Source organism: Pteropus alecto, unplaced genomic scaffold (assembly GCF_000325575.1).
Source record: "Pteropus alecto unplaced genomic scaffold, ASM32557v1 scaffold201, whole genome shotgun sequence".
In the NCBI taxonomy this organism is placed as follows: Eukaryota; Metazoa; Chordata; class Mammalia; order Chiroptera; family Pteropodidae; genus Pteropus; species Pteropus alecto.
The window spans coordinates 629,725-651,560 of record NW_006430503.1 but is presented as its reverse complement, the minus strand read 5'-3'; the positions used below and the strand labels follow the sequence as shown (position 1 = coordinate 651,560).

At 35.3% G+C, this 21,836-nt stretch overlaps 1 protein-coding gene across 1 annotated transcript in view; it reads left to right on the top strand.

Moving 5' to 3' along the window:
* The window catches only part of SPIDR (scaffold protein involved in DNA repair), a 436,331-nt gene that overhangs the window by 159,081 nt on the left and 255,414 nt on the right, over positions 1-21,836 (top strand). The window contains 1 exon segment of the mRNA XM_025049089.1: positions 575-675. Within this exon segment, the coding sequence (XP_024904857.1) occupies positions 575-675 (101 nt within the window).

Sequence of the window (21,836 nt, the reverse complement as noted above, 5' to 3'; positions counted from 1 at the left end):
AGAGAGCGAGAGCGAGTGAGAGCGTGTGTGTGTCTGTCTGTGTCCATCCATCCATGGTCCATATAATGAGCTTATGCCTAAATCCTCTTATAGAAGTGTTCTACTTATCAACAGCTTGCAAGTGTTATTATAGACTAACTCTGAACCCACTTTACAATTAACTGTTTGCCTACTGTCTGCCACCAGATTTTGAGCCCCCACCACTGCAGTGGCAGAGTTTATTGCCTTTTTTGTATCCCTGGCATCTAGCATTTTGCTAGGTAGAACAAGAAATAAGTAATCAGTACATGTTTATGGAATAAGCAAACTAAGAAAGAATAGAAAGGAAGTCAAATTGATCTGAGAATAGCCCATATTTTAAAGAATCAGAAAACTGAGCTTCCAATAAATCTTTAAAAAATAAATTACCGACCTAGGAAGATTGGGCCTCTAGGAAAGAATGTAATGTCAAATAAGTTAAAATTTGCCCATTTCCTCTATTTGTCTCTGGTTGGAGGGTATAAAGTATTAATGTTGGCAACATTCTGAAGTTTTTCTTTTAACTAAACTTAATACATTATAATTTATTAAACAGAGGTGGACTAGCAGAAAGACTAAATGGACTGCAGAATCGGGAGAGATCTGCTGTTTCTTTGTGGAGACATCAGTGTGTTTCTTACCAAGGGGGACTTTTAGGTAAGGCTTACACTGGCATCTGAGACTGTGGGTAAAAATATGCCACTTAAAGAGTATTGTTACATTAAAATATATGAAGTTGATCATTACTGCTTTCCTGACTTTGTTTTCCTCTAGGTGTCTTATAGGTCTTAAAAATTGTTCCAAAATATGAGTCCATTCTTATAAGGTCTACTGATCCCCTCCCCATAGAACTTCTCATAGTTAAATAGAAGACTTATTCTTGAAGATCTGACTTGGAGTGTTTTATATTAGACCTTTTTCTTGCTTTAGCTAAGCCAGTAGTTTTCAGACTTTTGTGACTGCCACCCATAATAAGAAATACATCATATATCATCTCCCAACACACACATGCCGTTCACACATGTGCACATACATACAACACTGCTGAAATTAATATTTCATAAACAACACTAAACTTAGTATGTGTGATATTCTCTGCATTCACTTTTATTTTTACCATAATTTTAGTTTCATTAAATTGATTCAGGACCTTTCTAATGAGTTGCAACGTGCAGTTCAAAAATTGTTATTACAAGTAAGTGACTGAAACTCTTTGTTTCTTAACAAAGTTTTTGATCTTTATAATATTTCATACTGAGAGAAGTTCCCACTCCTATGAGACAATGTTCTTTTTCATGGTTTCTTCCTGGGTGGTCTCCATCTGCAGTAGGGGAAGAGGTGGAGTGGGCATGGTCATCTATTTTAAACCTACTATTAATAATTGTCTCTCTAAAGGACACTGCATATACAATAATGAGATTTGGAAGCAACCTGAGTGTCCATTGATGGATGATTGGATAAGGAAGATATGGTACATATATATGATGGCAGATTACTTTGTTATAAAAAGGAATTAAATCTTGCCCTTTGCAACAATATGGATGAACCTAGGGGCTGTTATGCTAACTGAAATAATATAGAGAAAGACAAATGCTGTGTGTTTTCATTTTATGTGGAATCTAAAAAATAAACAAAACAGAAACAAACTCATAGATACAGAGAGTAAACTGATGGTTGCCAGAAGGTAGAGGCTTAGAACATTTAGGTGAAAGGGGTGAGGGGATTAAGAAATACAAATTAGCAGTTAAAAGTAGTCACGGGGATGTAAAGTACAGCATAGAAAAATATAGTCAGTAGTATTGTGATAACTACGTATGGTGCCAGGTGGGTACTAGACTTATCGGGGGGATAACATTTTAAGTTATTTAAAAGTCTAACCACTGTGCTGTTCACCTAAAACTAGTATAAAATAATACTGAATGTCAGTTGTAATTAGAAAAAAAATAAGTCAGGCAACTAGACACACTACACAGTTGGTAGAGGGTGGGGGTGAACACTTTTAATGATGTCACATCCTACCTCATGAAAATAATTTTACTCCTTTACCAATTTCCTTCTAATAGTACTGTTGAGAAATAACCTAACACTCCAAATTGGACTTTATTTGTCCAGTAGGTATCTATCCTGAATTTGGTTGACTTTATAGTCTTGAAATCTTGTAAATATCTTCAACATGTGAGCAAGACTTGGACAGACTTTAATTTGGACGATAAATTCTTAAGGAATGGTTAGGGAAAATAGCTCCTGTCTGTCCTCTTTCCGACTTCAACATTATCCTCATAATTGTATCACATTTGGAGGTTTACTTTCTCCCAGGTGCAATGCGGAGGGCTTACTACATATTAAATCATTTAGTATGCAAAATAATCTTCTAAGATAGAGTTTGCTTTTTTTTTATTTTCCATGTGAGGAAGTTGTAGATTGAATAGATGGTATAGATTAGCCCAGATATGAAGTATCTGTTAACTCTATGTTATGCACTGATTTATACAGGCCTTCATTAGATTATGTGTTTAGGCTAGAGAAAGTTAGAACTATAAGAAGGCAAGAAATTAAGGAATCAGCAAAACCAGAAATATTGATAAATGTGATTTTTCTTTGGGGAAAATTAATCTTTTGATGTGTAGGTCTGTGTTACATACTTGAGACAGTACTAATTTGAGTTGCATAGTGTAGAACATAGGTTTGAAGATTGCAAAGACTGTTATTTGTAAATCTGTGTAGGATGCCCTAAAAGCTTATGATTTTGATAGGAAGATGAGAGATTGTCTTCTTGTTCATATTAATATATATTAGAAATCAATTGTTGTTTTAGTTTCTCTTGCAGTGAATTGACCAAATACTCAAACACAGAGTTGAGAGAGTATTTTCTGGAGGTCAAATAGAAAAATACCAACTATGACTTGGGGCCTGGAGTGAAGAGAAAAAAGATGATCTTTTATTTGGCTTATAAGCATGAAATAGCCTATTTGAAATGTTCTTTATAATTTTCCTTCTTAAATGTGGGGATGGGGGTATTTAATTATACCATGAATAAAAAACAAAAAGCAAAATAAAAACAGCCAAAAATTAATCTATTAATTTAATATATGAATGTGACCATCTCCAATGTGATTTTTCTCCTAGAAGTCTGAAAATTTTTGGAATATAGATTTTAGTTTTTGATTCTTTCTTTTAGATGGATATTTTAAATTTATTTTTAATTATAGTTGACACATAATATATTAGTTTAGGTATACAACATAATGAATCAACACTTACATACCTTACAAAGTGATTACCACAATAAGTCTAATAACCATCTGTTGCCAATATGTAGTTATTACAATATTATTGACTTTATTCTTTATGCTGTATATTACATCCCCATGACCTATTTTATAGCTGGGGGTTAGTACTTTATAATTCCCTTCCTCTTTTCTGCCCAACATGCCACCCATCTCTGGCAATGATCTATATTTGTTCTCTGTATCTATGAGTTTATTTCTGTTTTCTTTTATTGAAGTTAGGGAGTGTGATACTGCCAACTTTGTTCTTCTTAAGATTTCTTTGGCTAATTGGGCTCATTTTTGGTTCCATATAAATTTTAGCATTATTTGTTCCAATTCTGTGAAAAATGCCACTGCTGTTTTGATAGATATTGCATGTAATCTATAGATTGCTTTGGGTAGTATGGACATTTTAACTATGTTAATTCTTCCAATTTATGAGCACAGTATATCCTTCAGTTTATCTGTGTCTTCTTCAATTTCTTTCATCAATGTCTTATAGTTTACTTATAGAGTACTGGTCTTTTACCTCCTTGGTTAAATTTATTCCTTGATTCTTTTTGATGGATAGAATTATTCTTTTTGTAAATGGGATTTTTTCCCCTTAATTTCTCTTTCTGCTAATTTGTCATTTGTGTACAGAAATGCAGTTTTCTGAATTTTAATCTGCAAATTTACTGAATTCATTTATTATAATAGTTTCTTGGTGGAATCTTTAGTTCTTTCTATATATAATATCATGTCATCTGCAAATATTGACAATTTGCTTCTTCCTTTCCAGTTTGGTTACCTTTTATTTCTTTACTTGTTTGAATGCAATAGCTAGGACTTCCAATACTCTCTTGAATAAGAGTGGTGAAAGTGGACATTCTTGTCTTATTCATGATCTTTGAGAAAAAGCTTTTAGCTTTTCACCATTGAATACAATGTTGTGGGTTTGTCATACATGGCCTTTACCGTGCTGAGGTATGTTTCTTCAGTGCCTACTTTGTTAAGAGTTTTTATCATAAATAGATGTTAAGTTTTGTCAAATGCTTTTTTTACATCTATTGAGATGATTTATGATTTTTATCCTTATTTTGTTTATGCAGTACATCATGTTGATTGATTTGTAGATATTGAACCATCCTTGCATCACTAGAATAAATCCCACTTGATTATGGTATATGATCTTTTTAATGTTTTACTGAATTCGTTTTGTTAATATTGCATTAAGGATTTTTGCAGCTGTGTTCATCAGGGATATTAGCCTGTAATTTTCTTCTTTGTAGTATCTTTGTCTCGTTTTTTTATAGGGTTAATACTGGCCTTGTAGAATGAGTTTGGAAGAATTCTTTCCTCTTTGGTTTTTTGATGTAGTTTGACAAGGATAGAAATTAAATTTTCTCTGAATATTTGATCAAATTCACCTATAAAGCTGTCTGGTCCTAGACTTCTGTTTGTTGGGAGGTTTTTTTTATTATCAATTACATTTTGTTAATAGTAATCAGTCTGTTCAATTTTTTTTTAATTCCTAATTCTGTACTGGAAGATTGTATTATTCTAGGAATTTATTCTTCTAGATTATCCAGTAATATGGCATATAATTGTTCATAGTAGTTTTTCACAATCCTTTGTATTTCTATGGTCTTGGTTGTCACTTCTCTATCATTTCTCTTTTATTTATTTGGGCCCTCTCTTTTTTCTTCATGAGTTTGACTGAAAATTTATCTATTTCATTTATCTTTTCAAAGAACCTTAGTTTTGTTGATCTTTTCTCTTCTTTCTTTTTTTTTTTTTTGGTAGCTATTTTATTTAATGCTGCTCTTAACTCTAATATTTCCTCTCTTCTCACTTTGGGCATTGTTCCTCTTTTTCTAGTTGCTTGTGTTGTAAGTTTAGATTGTTTATTTGAGATTTTTATTTCTCTAAGTAGGCCTTTATCCCTATAAATTTCCTTAGAACTGCTTTTGTGTGTCCTAAAGATTTTGGATTGTTGTGTTTTCATTTCTCTCAATATATTTTTTTCCTTGATTTTTAAGTTAAGCCTTTGATTGTTTTGCTTAGCCTCTACATATTTGTGTTTTTTTTTTCAGTTAGGTGAATTTTTTTTTTTTTTTTTTGGTGTATTAGATCCTTCTCTTGATATATTGTAATAGATTGTGTCATTTTTTTTTCTTTACTTTTGATATAACATAAACATTAGGAACATTTCAATTTAATGTTTTGTTTACTTTGTGGCCTGGCAGAATAATTTTTTTCATTGAATATAAAATTATATTTTCTCATACCTGCATAATTTGTATGTAGTAACCAAGAAAGTAAAAGAAAATCTAAAATAGAAGTTACTTCCTCTCCCCCTCAATCCCAAGAACTAAAATTTAGTAAACAGCTGAAATTTAGTGATGGATTTATTAAAATATCTATATTATTAATCTGAACTCTCCAAGCCTCCCAATTTCCCTATCCAGAATGAGTATAATAGTACTTCACCTTAAGAGCTTATACTATTAATAAATGCTGCACAGACAAAATGAGCATTCAATAGATTGTGAAAATAAAGAGACACTGCATTATTCAGAGTTCAGTTTCATTGCTGTCAGATCTGATAGTTCAGAAGCAACCAAAAGCAGCATCCCCTCTTCTCCCTTAAGGATTGATTGTACCTTTGGGTTTCATGGTACCAAAATCAGAATCCCACTTTATTTCTAATGCACTCAGATGGCTTATTTATCTTAGGTTAGTTTCAGCTGAACAAATGAACTACATCAGGTTTGGCTTTTCTTTTCTTCTAATAGGTTTAATGAGAAATCTAGGACTTAGTAATTTTATGAATCATATCTTGCTTTTTGTTCTTAATATTAACTATAGCATATCTCGCTGAGTCTGTATTTATCTCCTTTAGATATAAAAAATTATGTCTTACCAAAGTAATCTGTAATTTTTTTCTCTAGATTTTAGGCCTTTCTTCCCACATTTCTTCTATTTGAGGGATATTATTTATTGCTCCATAGTTGAGAAGGATGTAGAGCCTGCTTATTAATTTGAAACGTTTGAGTGAATGTCTCCAACACATCTTTCTACACCTTCTTTTTTTTAAACTTTTTATTTTGTGGTAATTGTAGGTTCACATGCAGCTAATGCTGTTGTAAGAAATAATAGAGTGATTCCTTATGTCATTCACCTAGTTTCCCCCAATGATAAGATCTTTCCTAACTATACTCTACAGTAAAACCAGATATTGATCCAGGATGCAATTCACTCATGCACTTGTATATATGTGTATAGCTTGTTTATGTAATTTTATCACCTATGTAGATTCATGTGCCCATCACCACAGGGATCTGTCATGCTACCCTTTTCTAGCCACAGCCCCCTCTTTTCTTAATACCTTGCAACCACTAATCTGTTCACCTTTCCCTAGTTTTGTGATCTCAAAAAATGTTAGACAAATGGAATAATATGATATGTAACCTTTTGGGATTGGCTTTTTTCATTTGGCAGAATTTCCTTAAGATTCATCCAAGGTGGTATATATCAATAATTAGTTTCCTCTTATTTGTGAGTAGTATTCTGTGATATTGATGTACCATAGTTTGTTTTGCTGTGCACCCATTAAAGGACATTTTGATTGTTGGGCTATTGCAAATAAAGGTGCTAGATATAATAGAAATATAGGGATATTTCTGAGATATAATTGAAAAACAGCACTATGTAAGTTTTAGGTGTACAGAATAATGGTTTGTCATACACATATTGTGAAGTGATTATCACAGTAAGTTTAGTTAACATTCCTCACTCATATAGATTAAAAAAAAGAAAAAAATGTGAGTTTTTTTCTTGTGATGAGAATTCTTAGGATTTACTCTCTTAAACCCTTTCAGATATACCATGCAGCAGTGGTAACTACAGTCACCATGTTGTACATCGCATCCCTACTACTTACTTATAACTGGTGGTTTGTACTCCTTGACCACTTTCATCCAATTTCCCCTCTCTCCACTGGTAATCAAATCTCTTTTCTATCAGTGTGGTTTGTTGTTATTTTGGTTTGTTTTTTTGGATTTTGCCTGTAAGTAAGATCATACAGTATTTGTCCTTCTGTCTGACTTATTTCACTTAGCATAATTCCCTCAAGGTTCATCCATGTTGTTGCAAATGGCAGGATTTCCTTTTTGTGGCTGAATAGTATTCCTTTATATATGTATATATGCATAAACATACATACATATACATATACACATACGTTCATATACATACACACACCATATCTTCATTTGTTGAAGGACATTTGATTTGTTTTTATGTCTTGGCTATTATAAATAATGCTGTTACAAATATATAGGTGCAGATATCTCTATGACATAGTGTTTTCATTTCCTTCGGATATATTCCCAGAAGTGGAATTGCTAGATCATATGGTAGTTCTGTTTTTAATTTTTTAAGGAACCTCTATACTGTTTTCCATAGTGGTTGTACCAGTTTACAGTTCTACCTACAGTGTACAAGGGTTCCCTTTCTTCCACATTCTCACCAGCATTTATCTCTTTTCTTTTTAACAATAGCCATTCTAACAGGTATGAAGTGATATCTCATTGTGGTTTTCATTTGCATTTCCTTTATTATTAGTGATGTTGAGCATCTTTTCATATATGTGTTGGCCTGAATAGCCCAAATTTTAAATATTTTTCATCTTGTACAAAATTATTATAATTGAAAGATTTCTTTAGATTATTATTGAAGTCCAATAAGAGGCAATTTAGTATGCATTATATTCAAACGGTGAAATATAAAAGTACAATTTAAAGTTTTGGAAAATCCTGGATGCTACAAAATTTTGGTTCGCAGTACCTTTACCATGTGAACATTTGCTGTTTTTAAATTACTATTTTGTTTTGAAATATAACACAAAGTACAGAAAATATATATGCAGCTTAACAAGTACTTATAAAGCAAGTATCCCTATAAGCTCTACTACTCAAGTAATAGAATTAGATGGTTTTCTATTTAATATTTTTTTACTCACTAGACAAATACAGCAAATTGGCACCATATCTCTTTTTATTTTGTCGTGGTAAGCAGCCATATTATTTTAGGCTGTGTTTTGTTTTGTTTGATTTTATTGTGTCTCATTTTTTTTGCCAGTGTAAGAGCATCTAAACCTGTAGAGAATTTTTATAAGTTTATTTGAGCCAAACTGATGACATATGCCTGGGAGCAAGATCTCAAATGCTCCAGAGAATAACAGTTTTGTAGCTTCTTTTATGCATTAAGGAGGTACTGTAAGGAAGAGTACATGAGGGTGGGAGAAAGTAAGGTGGGGATCGGATTACAGGGTACTTGTATGCCTACTTAAGGGTGGTTATGTCTTCTAGGGGTATTATTTTTGACATCTCAGAAGTATTTTAATCGAGATGCATAAGAACAATGGACAGAACTTGCTTAAAAATCTCACTAAAGATGATATAGGCCTGGCACTTGACCACCCATTATGACCTGCCCATTTAAGAATTTATGATCAAATCACACTGTAAGGTTACTTTCCATAGACTCCTCTATTTTTTCATCCACAGTTTCCCCTTTTGGTCATAACTCAATCTAAAGGATGTATTGATGACCAACCTTTTGATTGGATAGTATGGTCTCACAATGCTAGGAAGGCTCATTCTGAGGAAATTTTAGTATTGACATCATCTTTTTGACCATTGGAGATGGGGCAGTACTGTAACCGTGGGATCTGAGTTGAGGCTGAAATTTTCCCAAAAGGGAAGATCAGGTAAGTGGAAGACAGTCAGGTCTTATGGCTTTTGTTGCAAATAAAACATTCTGGGTCATTTCTGTCCTGTGAACTATCATGATCCAAGTTTTGCTTTCTGTCTCATTTTTCTGTATTTGGAATATAGTATAACATTTACTATAAGCCATGAAAAAGTATTTACAGCCATCTTATAAATGTTTAGTAATCATAAACAGTTAAGACTAGAAAAATTCAAAGGACAGGTATAACTATTATTATGACTAATATCATTATCATTAGCATACAGGTGAAGACAGTCAAAATGTATTCTGAGTTCAATATCAATCCATAGGTACACAGGCCTCATTGATGTCTTCTAGTCCTTGAGGAGTCTTAGATGTCCGTAGACAGGGGTAGATATCCATTTGTGGTTAGACACCTGATAAAGTTCCTTCCAGTGTGGTTCCAGAGTGTCTTTTATTTATGTCCTTTCAAAACAGAAAAACCACAAGCTCCAGGTTACAGTTAATGATATCTAAAGTCTATCCTATGGGAGCTTGCTGTGATAAAAAGCTGATACCAACTTGGCATTTTCTTGAAGTGATTAAAACCTTGGTAATCCTGTAAGATGTCTCCTTTCAATAATGTCAGCTCATAAGTTCTGCCATCTAAGTCCAGCTTAAATACACTTTGATGTAAAATCCCTTACAACTTCAATGTCTAATGAAAACTAAGAAATAATCAATTAGCATTTTTTAGCTCGGACATTTTATAATCTCTTGAAACATTTTTTATAGCCATAAATGTAAATTATTAACATGGACTTATTTTTGTAAAACCCAGGCAAAATAAAGACGTCTGTTTTACTTAAACCAGCAAACTTAAGTTAGCTTTTACTTACTAAGGATTAATCTCAAACCACGTGAACTTGAAAAGCATTCGAATTAGTTTCTATATATCTGAGAATTTTAGAATATCCAGTCTTTTTTAAGGAAAGTTTAAATGTATGTATGTATGTATGTATGTATTAATTTATTGGAGTGTCATTGTTTAATAAAATTATATAGGTTTCAAGACTATCCAGTCTTTATATGTCCTTGCCTTTAAATTAATTTTAACCATACTATCACATTTACAACATACATATATAGACATATACAGACAAACACAGAGAGCAGTTGGATTAAATTTTATTTTGGAGGCATTTACAATTTATATCCATCCTTCACAAAAGACCTCTCTTTTAAAATAAGGACAGAATTTTTAATACCTTAAAGAATTGGGTAGACACCTAAATGACATCATCCGTTGATCCATTTATCTAAATCCTCTTTTTGAACCTTTGAGAGACCAATTAAATATAGTTTCAATTTCTGCTTGATTTTATAGCTGTTTTTTCCTAATTGTGCACACAAAAATTAATTTAGAAGTATCAAAGGGTCCTCATTTTGGTCATTTTAGTATTAATGGGAGGTTGACTGACATGGGGTTTGTCAGCCTCAGTGGTATGATTTCACATGTTAATTTTGAGATCTGTAGAGTCTGAACAAACTTCCAAGGAAAACCAGTTCTTCCATGTAAGTCTCTGGATGAAGGAAATACGATAAATATCTCTATAGGACTGCTTTATGCCCTAGAGGAGTTTTTCCCTCAGGTAGCTCCACAAAGATTGTTAATCATCTAAGAATACCTGAGCAAGGGCCACTGAGAGCTTACGGGACACTGCCAGAACCACACCATTTTCCAAGGCGTGGGCCCTTCTTTCAGGCCTCTCTCTTGGGGTGCACCCGGTACAGGGCACTCTACCCTTCTCCCCAGGGCTCCCACCAGCTTCCCTGTGATCAGCTGCATTATTACCCTACTGGACAACTCCCAGTACCCATCTTTGTCATTCAAGATTTAGAGATCTAAAAAACTATCATAACCCCATTGACTATCTCGGCTGTGTAAGCAAGTGTGCTTTCTCTTTTGGAGCTAAAGAAGGGTTCAGTCTCTCGTTTTATCAGCAGAGATTTTGTTCATACTCTCTCAGTAAGCAATCCTGTTAAAAAGCCAAAAATAAAAGCAGGAACCCATTTTTTTTCCCCTGGGCTATCTCAACCCTTATCCACCCAAGGATTATCCACTTTTCAAATAAAGTCATGGCCTGCTACTTAAAGTAAAGGGGCCTGGAATTCCAAGGGAAACTCACCGAAGTTCACTGGATGTGAAGCAGGGAGCCAGTGGTACACAGTGGGCCTTTGCTTGTACGTAGCACTGGGTCTGGGTCCACAGGGTGGTCTTGGGACTTTTTTAGAATCCTGTCAACTATGCCAAGTAATAAATGTCAAAGTAAAAAACTGTCCAAACCTAGAAAATTTTTATCAGAGTTCATTTGAGCCAAAGGGACAACATGCTAGGGAGTAAGATCTCAAATGCTCAAGACAATAACAGTTTTGCAACTGCTTTTATGCATTTGAGATTAAGGAGAGAATTTAAGGAAGATTACATGAGGATAGGAGAAAGCAAGATCAGGATTGCAGGTTAACAAGATTATATGCTTTTTTAAGGGTGGTTATGCCTTTGAAAGGTATTCTGACATTTCATAGGTATTAACCTAGATGCAAAGAACAATGGACAGAACTTGCTTAAAAATTTCTCACTAACGAAGTTATTGTACTGGGGTGTGACTACTCTCAATGACCTGCTCAGTTAGGGACTTATGATCTCCCTGTAAAATTACTTTCCATAGAACATTTCCTTTTTTGTCAACACTTTCATTAATTGAAACTTCCAATAAGCAACAAATATAGGTCCATTACTGACAGAATTGTCTGACCCATTAGAACATTATAATTAATTTTTTTGCTTCCTTAAAATATTAAAACTTTATTCTTTAAAAGGAAACAAAACAGTATTTTACACTTGAAGATGTTTGAATAATGTCTGTAAAATTTTTACTTTTTGAAGTACAGTTAAGTAAATCAAACAAAAGAAACAAAGCCAATGAAAATAAAGCGTTCTCCTTAGGAATTATGAAGGAGAAGGACTGCAATGAATTACTCCTTGAAGAATATTTATTTGTACAATTTCAGGAGAAATTGCAAAATATGACATACTATTTCTTATCCTGATAATAATTATAATAAAATAAGATAGTGTAACTAATACTTCTAGACTTTTTCACACTATAAAATAGTGTGGAAGTATTAGTAAATATTATAAAATAAATTATTGAAAACTTAATAATAGTTACCTTTGGAAAAGGTATTGGGACAGAGTTTCTTTTTAAATATTTTATATAAGAAGTAATTTGTCAAAATCAAATTTTTTTTTTCACAATGAAGAGAGGAAAATGAATAGTAACGGGGATGTAAAGTACAGCAAAGGAATATAGTCAGTAATATTTAATAACTGTATAGAGCCAGGTGGGCACTAAACTAATCATGGAAATCACTTTGTCAATTAGATAAATGTCTAACCATTATGCTGTACACCTGAAGCTAATATAAAATGTCAACTGTAATTGAAAAGGGGAGAAAAATGTGAAATGGTAGAGAACGCTACCCTGAATTTTACTTATGAAGTACCAAAATGTATACTTTTGTGTCAGAAAGTGAAAATTTTAATAATGAGACTGGTTATTCCAGTGAGGCAGTTTTTCAAAATGCAGAGTATAGTTCTTTATCTTCGATAAGCTATGGATCCGCTCAGAGACTTGGTTTTATAATCTCGTATACCACCACAGGTTCCCATTAGGCACTCCTAAAACTCTCCTTATTATCTGGATGAACCTTAAATGAGCATTTCTATGTTCCTGATGGACAGGACAGCTGAGACTGTGAGAACACTGCCCCACCATCCCTCTGGCCCACCCCAGGAGTAGTGGCTGTGGCACCCATTCATTGGCGTCCCCTCAGCATTGTTGGGAACAGCCAGCCAGAAATCTGGTGCTTGCCTCTTTCTCACTGCTTTCAAGGGGCTGCTTTGAGGCTGGGGAACCCCTGAAATTCAGGGGTCATGTTCCAGACTTAACCACTTGAGTGGTCAAGAGAGACCACTCAAGTGTCAGGGCCAGCATTTTTTATACAGAAACATTGGTGTGAGCAGGAAGAAGAGCCAAGAATTCTCTGTAGATATGTATGTGTCTAAAAAATTTACCTAATTTCCTTGATGCACTATTTTCTCATGATTAAAGAGTAACTTAAGGTAGAAAATGTTGGGCTGATTATTTCTACCAAAGCAAGTTGGGTGGTAAAGTAATGTCCCTTAATTTAGTTGAAAAATAATTGTTAGAAAATACATATGATTAATCTAAGTCTCTTAACATTGTGTGTTTAAAGCTAGGAAAGATAGGTGTGTGGTGAGCTGTTCATTTAATTTGGTCAATTTTGGGCAGTATTTTATGCCTTTAAAATTTTTAGTTTAGTTTCTAAATAAAAATGACATGGTTAGTTTTCTAGTTCAAAGTCTTTAAAAAGTCATTTAAATTTTTTTCTTAAACTCCTTGATTTACCTTATTTACCACCCTTTATTTCAGTTGAAGTGACACTGCCGTGACCTACTCTGTAAATTAGGTCTGACTTGGCTGGAGAGGTTTTGCTGCAGTTCATTTTCTTAACTTTCCCATTCCTCTGGGCTAAGAGAACTGTCTCTGGATTATCTCCAGTTTCCTCTCTGGCCAATAAAACCAGAAAGCCAATTATAGTGTTTAAGCTTTATTTTTTTCCTTCTTTTATATCGATAGCCACATTTCAGTGTAGCAGTGATATTTAATATGGTTCTTTGTAGTCATGAGCAAGAAGAATTCATATAATACTCTTGGCCGAGTTATTCAAGTCAAGAAACAAACTGTGATATTGTTTTGTCTACTATTAAGGCTGTGATTTCATGTCCCAAATGATTATAATTTCCCATGCTCATTTAAGTGGAAGTTAACTGAAGAGTGAAGAGTTCGTATTTGACTTTCCTAATGTCAAGTTATTTCATAATTTTATTGAAAATAATGATGGGATCTGAGAAATGGAGGAAGGGATACTTAATTCCAAATTCAACTCTGGCTAATGTATCTGTCATAGCTGCTTCTGTCATATCCTTTTCACCTTCATCCCTAGAAATAAATTAATTGTGAATTTTCTATCTAAAAATCTATGAAATAAATTTGGTAATACAGCAGAATTAAATAATGTTTTCAGGTTTCTTGTAGCTTTATTTAATGTATGCTTTCTCCACTTCTTTTTAACATGAAAAGAAAAACAGCAGTTCTGCAGTTTTAAGATTGATTTCTCATAGGCCTGAGGTTTAAGAGAATCTTTTTTTCTGTTTTCTATTGTAAGAATAGGACTGCAAAGTTAGCCCATTCTAAATGAACCATATAGTGTGTAAAGTGTGTTTCCCTTTTGAATTCCATATGTGGTTTGATAAATAAAAATTCATTCGTAGTATTAAATTGGGACCTTGTTAATGACAAAATTATCTATATGTTAAAAATCCTGTAGTAGACTTTCAGAAAAGTATTGATATTAACAAGGCAGCATTTTCTTTGGCTTGTTAACTTATTGTCATTTGTACCCTCTAGCCAAGTTCAGTATCATACTGGCCTTTGTCATGCTGTGAAATTTAGTGTATGTCATCTTAACCTTTCCACAAATCTAGTTTTCCAAACTTCTTTAGCTCCTTTTTATTTTCAAAGGAGTCACAGGTTTTCCATTTGGGATTCTGTTGCCTGGACAAACCTGTTTGAAAGTACAAGCCCAGACTTGACTTTTCTTCATCTTTCAGGAAAGATTGCCAAGGGAGTTGACAGGCTGGGTAGCCCTGCTCTAATAGCCCATGCAGCATGAATCTTACTGAAAGAAGGTGCTCTAAGAATGGGTTGCTGCTTATCATCTAATACGACTTATCTTTCTCAACAGAATCAGTGTTAAATTTTTCTGTTACAAAATAGGAACCTTTTCAGTCTGCAAACAGAATAAACAAATTCTTGAATTGGTAAAATGCCTTGAAAAGTTTGAAAGAATGGGAAACTGATTTTATATCGTTACAGTGATTTAAAGAGTAGCCTGAGATCTATTTTCACACCCCTTCCAACTCAGTATGACACTGCTTCATTTCTACCTGTGTACAGAAATAGTCGTTCCTAATTGCTGTCTTCAAGCAGTACTCACACAGCTGGTTGCTCTTTCTTCAAGGACAATGCTCCCTCTTGGTTTGTCTCCTCCCGTGTTCATTTTCCTTGATTATTTGCTGTTTCCTCCTTTGCGTGCAGCTTCAACAGGTGTTCCTCAGGCTTTTGTCCTGGACCTCTTCTTGTTTTTATGCCTTTTCTAGGTAATTGGGGATCTCCATGTTGCCTCCCCCCAGGACTGCTGGGCAATCTGGTAACTCTGCCCTGCTGGCTTTCCTGGCCCATCCCGTAGCCATACCTGCACTTATAGATCCTTTAGGCCCCTCAGACCCAGCATGTCCCAGCACTTACCATCTCTGGCCCATTAATTGAGCAGTCTTCGATTAGGCTTTCCAGTATATTTTTTCAATCCATCTATTGCCTAGATTCTGATGATTCTATCTTAAAACCATGTCTCAAGTGAGATCTCTTCATTTATCCCATTTGCTACTAGTTCAGGCCCATACTCCCACATGTCTAGATTATTGTGTCAATCTCCATCTGGTCTCCCTACCACTGACCTTTCCTCATTTTCATCCTTTCAAGGTTATCATCCTAAGAGGCAAATCTGATACTATCACTCCTTTGCCTTAAAAAATTTCCACTGACAGCCTCTGGTCCTTGGAATAAATATTTATCACTTTTAAACTCTCCAATGTGAAAATTTTCGGTTGCACTCTCAGCCTACCTGACAGTCTTATTTCCCAGTGCCCTCTTTCTGTGCCACCCAACACTAAGAACCTCCTTCCTGTGGAAAGCTGTACTTTTCATGATATAGCTTAACCACTAGGCCTAATATAGTTTTCTCTCTTTGTCTATAATTATACTTCCAGTATCATGTCGTATTGTAATTATACAAAGTATAAGTAAATAATAACTGCAAAGTGCTACAGAGATGTATAGGACTTATGCAGCTACCCTGAGCAGTGCCTAGTAAATCAGGAAGTGTTTATGAAGTAAATAAGTGAATATCAGTAGTTAATTTAAAAATATTTCATGACACCAGAGTGCAAAAATGGTCCTAATCAGGAGATATCAGTTCTGGTCCCAACTCTGCCAGAGCTAAAGGCTTACATGAGTCAATTGTTCTGCGCCTCAGTTTCTTTATTGAGAAAAATTGACTGTTACATTTAGGTTATTGCTCCCCTCCCCCTTTAATCCCACCCTCCGTACTTTCACCCCTGACCTATGGATGTTGCCATTTTCCCCTTAAGAACTGTATCTCTGAAGGCGGGGCGTCTCCTCCCACATGCTCGTGCATGCACCCAGGGCCTGGAGCACCCGGGTGTGGTCAGTGGCTCCACCTGGGGTGTGAACCCAGGAGCAGACATGCTAACCATTACACTATGGAGCCACCCCCTAGGTTATTTCTGCTTTTAAAATTCTGTGTGTTTTGCCTTGCCTTGTATATTGTTCCCATGTAAAATCATTCTCAGAGCATTTTCACTTCACCGTTTCTGTGAGTGTTTTACTTTCCTTTCATTGTTTCTATGATTTGAACTCCCTGGTCTCTCACTGCATGCCTTTCAAGATCGGTACTTTTATGACATCATTTCATTTTAATCTTTAAATTAATTACTTTTCTCCTTTTCCCTCTCATCATTGATAGTGTTTGTTACTGTTAATGTTAGTAGCAGGAGATAGCACCCCAGACTAAAATACTCACTTTTATATAGTAGGTGTGAATTTGCTGTACTCTTGAGACATGCACTGCTCTGGCTAATTGTAGATTTTACCTGTATTGACCCAATTTAAAGTGACTTAACTTATGAATTAGAAGATGTTCATTAGACTACCCTTTATTAATAGTTGTTACAAAGGGGAGAGGGTTAAATGTTGGTATTGGATACGTATCAAGAAAAACATGGCAATACAGACACCCTGGATTCTGTTAGCACATCAGTAAGTGTATTTTCAGCTTTTTTTGCTACACAGGTTTACAATGATTCGGCCTTTCAGTGGGTATGTCTCTACAGATGAACGTGCAGTTCTGTCCTTCAGGATTGTTTAGGGAGGGGTAGGTGTGAGCCTCTAAACTCTAGAAGACTCACTCTACTAACCTTCACAATTAGTAATTTTTTATTTTAAAATTGGGTTCCTGAAACTTTTCTTAATACATGTATTTTTCAGTTGATGTTATGTTTATACAATTAGATATATTTAAATATCTATTTCCATACTTTCTATAGCCATATGACCTTTTAAAAGTTGTTTTCAGTGTGGTTTTTTTAATCCTATTTTCTGAGCCAAAAGCATTACCTACAGTGCTGTGAAATAAGATGTTTTAAATGAGGAACTTTTTCGATAAAGAAGACCTTGCTTTGTGGGTATTCAGATTGGAAATGGTCAGTATGCCCACAAGGTAGTTCTCTATGCATCACATCTTGGAAAGTTTATCCTGTAATAGTCTCCTGTCTCAGTCAGCATGAGCTGTCCTAACAAAGCACCACAGACTGCCTTAAACAACAGATATTTATTTTTCACAGTTCTTAGAAGCTGGAATTCTGAGATCAGGTGCTAACATGACCCAGTTCTGGTGAGAATTCTCTTCCTGACTTGTAGGCAACTGCCATCTGGTTGTGTGCTCATATGACCTTTTTGTGTGCAATAGGAGAGAGGTTGCTCTCTGGTGTCTGTTCTAATAAGGACACTAATCCTATCATCAAATCAGCGCCACCATCCTTAATGACCTCATTTAACTTTAGTTCCTTCCTTAGAAGCCCTATCTCTAAATACAGCTATACTGGGGCTTAGGGCTTAAACATACTAATTTTGGTGGACACAAACATTCAATCCATAACATTCCTCCCCTGACTCAAAATTCAAGTCCTTCTCACACTCAAACTACATTCATTCCATCCCAACAGCCCCCAAAGTTTTAACTCATTCCATCATCAATCATAAAGTCTAAAGTCCAAAGTCTTATCTGAACATCACCAAAATCAGATATGGGTGAGACTCCAGGTACATTTCATCCTGTGGCAAAATTCCTGAACAGCTGTGAATCTGAAACCAAAGACTATGTGCTTCCAAATACAATGCTGAGACAGATGTAGAATAGACATTCTCATTACAAAAGGAAGAAATAGGAAGGAAGAAAGGGGAGATAAAGTCCCAGGCAAGTCCAAAAACTACAAAGACAATTTCACTGGATTTTAAGGCTCAAGAAAAATCCTCTTTGGTTCAGTGCTCAGCCTTCCTGTGTCACCCCCATGGCTCTCTTGGGCTTCTTACCCTTGTGGCTCTGCAAAGGCTCTGGCCCTAAGGCAGGGAGGGAGTGGGCAACTTGGCTCACTGAAGAAACAAAGAGGTGGCCTAGCCCTTTGAAACCTGGGAGAAATATTCAGCCCTGCCCCCTGGGCCTGTGGTGAGAATGACTACGCTTACAATTTCTGAATTGCCTTTGGGGCTTTGGGGTCATTCTTCCTTTTTTTTTTTTTTTTAAAGATGCACGCTCACGGAATAGCTCTATTGCCCTGTCCTGTAGAATGTAAGAAGTCTCAACAACCTTCCTTCATTTGCTCTAGTCTCAGTCTCCTTCAATTCAAATTGATAGTGCTTCAGCTCATATAACCCCATAAACTCTTTATTTATTCTAGCCATACCCTCGGTATTCTCTTCCCAACATGCTTTCTCATTTTTTTGCAATATGGGCAGGCCGAGAATATCCTAAATCTTGAAGTTCTGCTTTTTTCCTTCAATTTTGTCTCTCGCCTCGCATTTTACCAGAAGTTAGAAGGACCCAGGCTGTATGTACCTTTAACATTTTGCTTAGTAATCTCTGCTGAATGTCTAGTCAATGGCTCATAAGTTCTATCTTCTACAAAACACTAGCACACAATTCAGCCAAGTTCTTTGCCACTTTATAACAAAAATTGCTGTCTTAGTTTGGGCTGCTATAACAAAATACCATAGACTGGGTGGCTTAAATAACATTTTTATTTCTCATGGTTTCAGAGGCTGGGAAGTCAGTTCATGGTGCCAGTAATTTTAGTTTTTGGTGACATCTTTCTGCTTTGTAAACAACTGCCTTCTTACTGTATCCTCATATGGAGAAGAGAGATATCTCTCTTGTGTGTCTTATAAGGATACTAATTCCGTCATGAGGCTCCACCTTCATGACCTAATTACCTCCCAGTGTCTCACCTCCAAATGCCAGGTTGGGAATTAAGGCCTCAACATATGACTGACGGGATACAAACATTTAGTCCATAGCAGTTACCTTTCCTCTAATTTTCAATAACTTAACCTTCATTTCCATTTGATACCTCCTGGAATCACTCTTAATGTCCATATTTCTGGAATGCACCTTAAAACTTCACCTTCTGCCCATTTCCTAGCTCCAGAGCTGCTTCCATATATATTTTATGTGTTTGTCACAGCAGCACCCTACTCATGGTACCGAAATCTGTTTTAGTCAGCTCAGGCTACTGTAATAAAATACTATAGATTGGGTGGCTTAAATAGAAATTTATTTTCATACATTTCTAGGGGTTGAATTCTAAGATCAGGGTGCCACCATGATCTGTTTCTGGTAAAAGCTCTCCTCTGGCTTGTAGGTAGCAGCCACCTGGCTATGTGTTCACATGGCCTTTCCTCTGTGCTCAGCAGAGAGAGAGGATCTCTGGTGTCTCATAAAGACACTAATCCTGTCACATGAGGGCCCCACCCTTATGACCTCATGCAGCCTTAATTACTTTCTTAGAGACCCTATCTCCAAATACAGCCACACTGAGGGGTAGCTCTTTAACATAAATTTTGAGAGAACACAAACATTTAGTACAACATATCCCTCTTGTCTGGTTTTACATAAACTTTGCCTTCCTGGAGCCTTTATATGCTTTTTCCTTACTTAGATTTCTTAAAAAATGGGACCTCCTATTACCCATTCACCCTCTACAGAACAGTAAGGCCACCCCTGCAAAACAAGTCACAGTGACATGGTTGGCAGCAGCACTGTGGCACTGTGATCTCAGGTGGCTGATGTGCTGTGTTAATTTCTGATTGTTCTCATTGCTGTGGACTATGATAAACTTTCCAGTCTCCTGGTCAGTATTGTCTAGTTTTTTTTTTATTTTTAAGGGTTGGGTTTCGGGTTTCTGTTTCATGCTTAGAATTATTGTGGCTTTTGGCAGAGAATATTTTTTAAACTGGGTGAAAGGCAAGAAAAAATGTGGAAATAAGAAGTGAAAGCACAATTGTTTACAGCTCAGTAAGCAGTTGTGGTTAAGAAATGTGTCTGTTCATCATTGCCAGATGACTTAAAATTTTATGAGGGAGCATGAATTTTAAACAAAAAGTAATTGATTTCCTTACAGGGTAAAGATGTGAATTCCTCATAATTTAGTTTTTATGTATTAAAATCTAGACCTCTGGTTAGAGCTTTATGAATTTTATTGTGAAATTGTGAATGTGGTGGCAATTTAAAACATTTACTCAGAAACTAAAGTTTTGATTTACCAAGCAGTAGTAATAATGCAACAATGCAGTTAATAAGAGACTCACTCATTGAGTACTTATAGGAGCATAATATTGCTAGGTTTTAGGGAATCATTAGTAAAATTAGGCATAGTAGTAACCTCAGAAGAAAAGATAGTATAATTATGTACAAATAAATAAAATTCACCTTTCAGTGCATGTTAATGAAAAAAACTAATATATTACAATGAATAGATAAAACATCATTTGGATTTGATTTTTGGAATGCATTGTTCGTTTTTCTTTTTGGAGCATCACTTGAATCACATTTAATTTGCATTCTCTAGGTACATGTCAAGTCCAGCTGAAGTAAAGGGAGGTAGGTCACACCATCTTGGTTTGGCAGTGAAATCAAAACTAGAAAAATAGTTCCCAAAGTCCTTTACCTCAGTTTGTATTAGAGTTCATTCATATATATTTATTGGTACTTATACAGGTGCAGCACAGAGTTCATGGTTTAATAGGCAAAATTATTCACTCTGAAGGGATGCATGGTTATTGTGAAGCACCCCAGAGGCACCATGCAAAGGGACTTCAGTCACATCAGTGTAGAACTCAATCTCCTCGGAAAGAAAAAGAGGCTCTGGATTGACAAATGGTGGGGAAACAGAAAAGAAATAGCTACTTTCTGCACTGTCTGTAGTCATGTATAGAACATGATTAAGGGCATTACATTGGGCTTCTGTTACAAGATGAGGTCTGTATGCTCACTTCCCCATCAATGTCATTATTCAGGAGAGGATGGTTCTCTTGTTGAAATATGAAGTTTCTTGGGTGAAAAATATATCCACAGGATTTGGATGAGGTCAGGTGTTGCTTGTTCAGTATCTTAAGCCCAGAAAGATGAGTTAAATTTCTCTTTCTTCCTCTTTCTTTCTCTCTCTCTCTCTCTCTCTCTCTCCCCATTTATATCTATCTACATGTCTATCTACACATCTATCTACATATCCAAGTACTAACCAGGCTCAACCCTGCTAAGCTTTGTTCAGGGTGGCATGGCTGTAGACCATGGACCGTGGCCTCACTGGGGCACAAACCCAGGACCTTCTGCATGTAAAGCAGATGTGCTAACTGCTGTACGATGGAACCACGTCGTATTTTTAAATTTTTTTTTTGAGTTAATTCTTGAAGGAAATGACATTGAATTTGTACCAAATTCAGCTGCTTTGATTCAACAGGCTACAACAGTTAAAAACAAAGATATCAACAA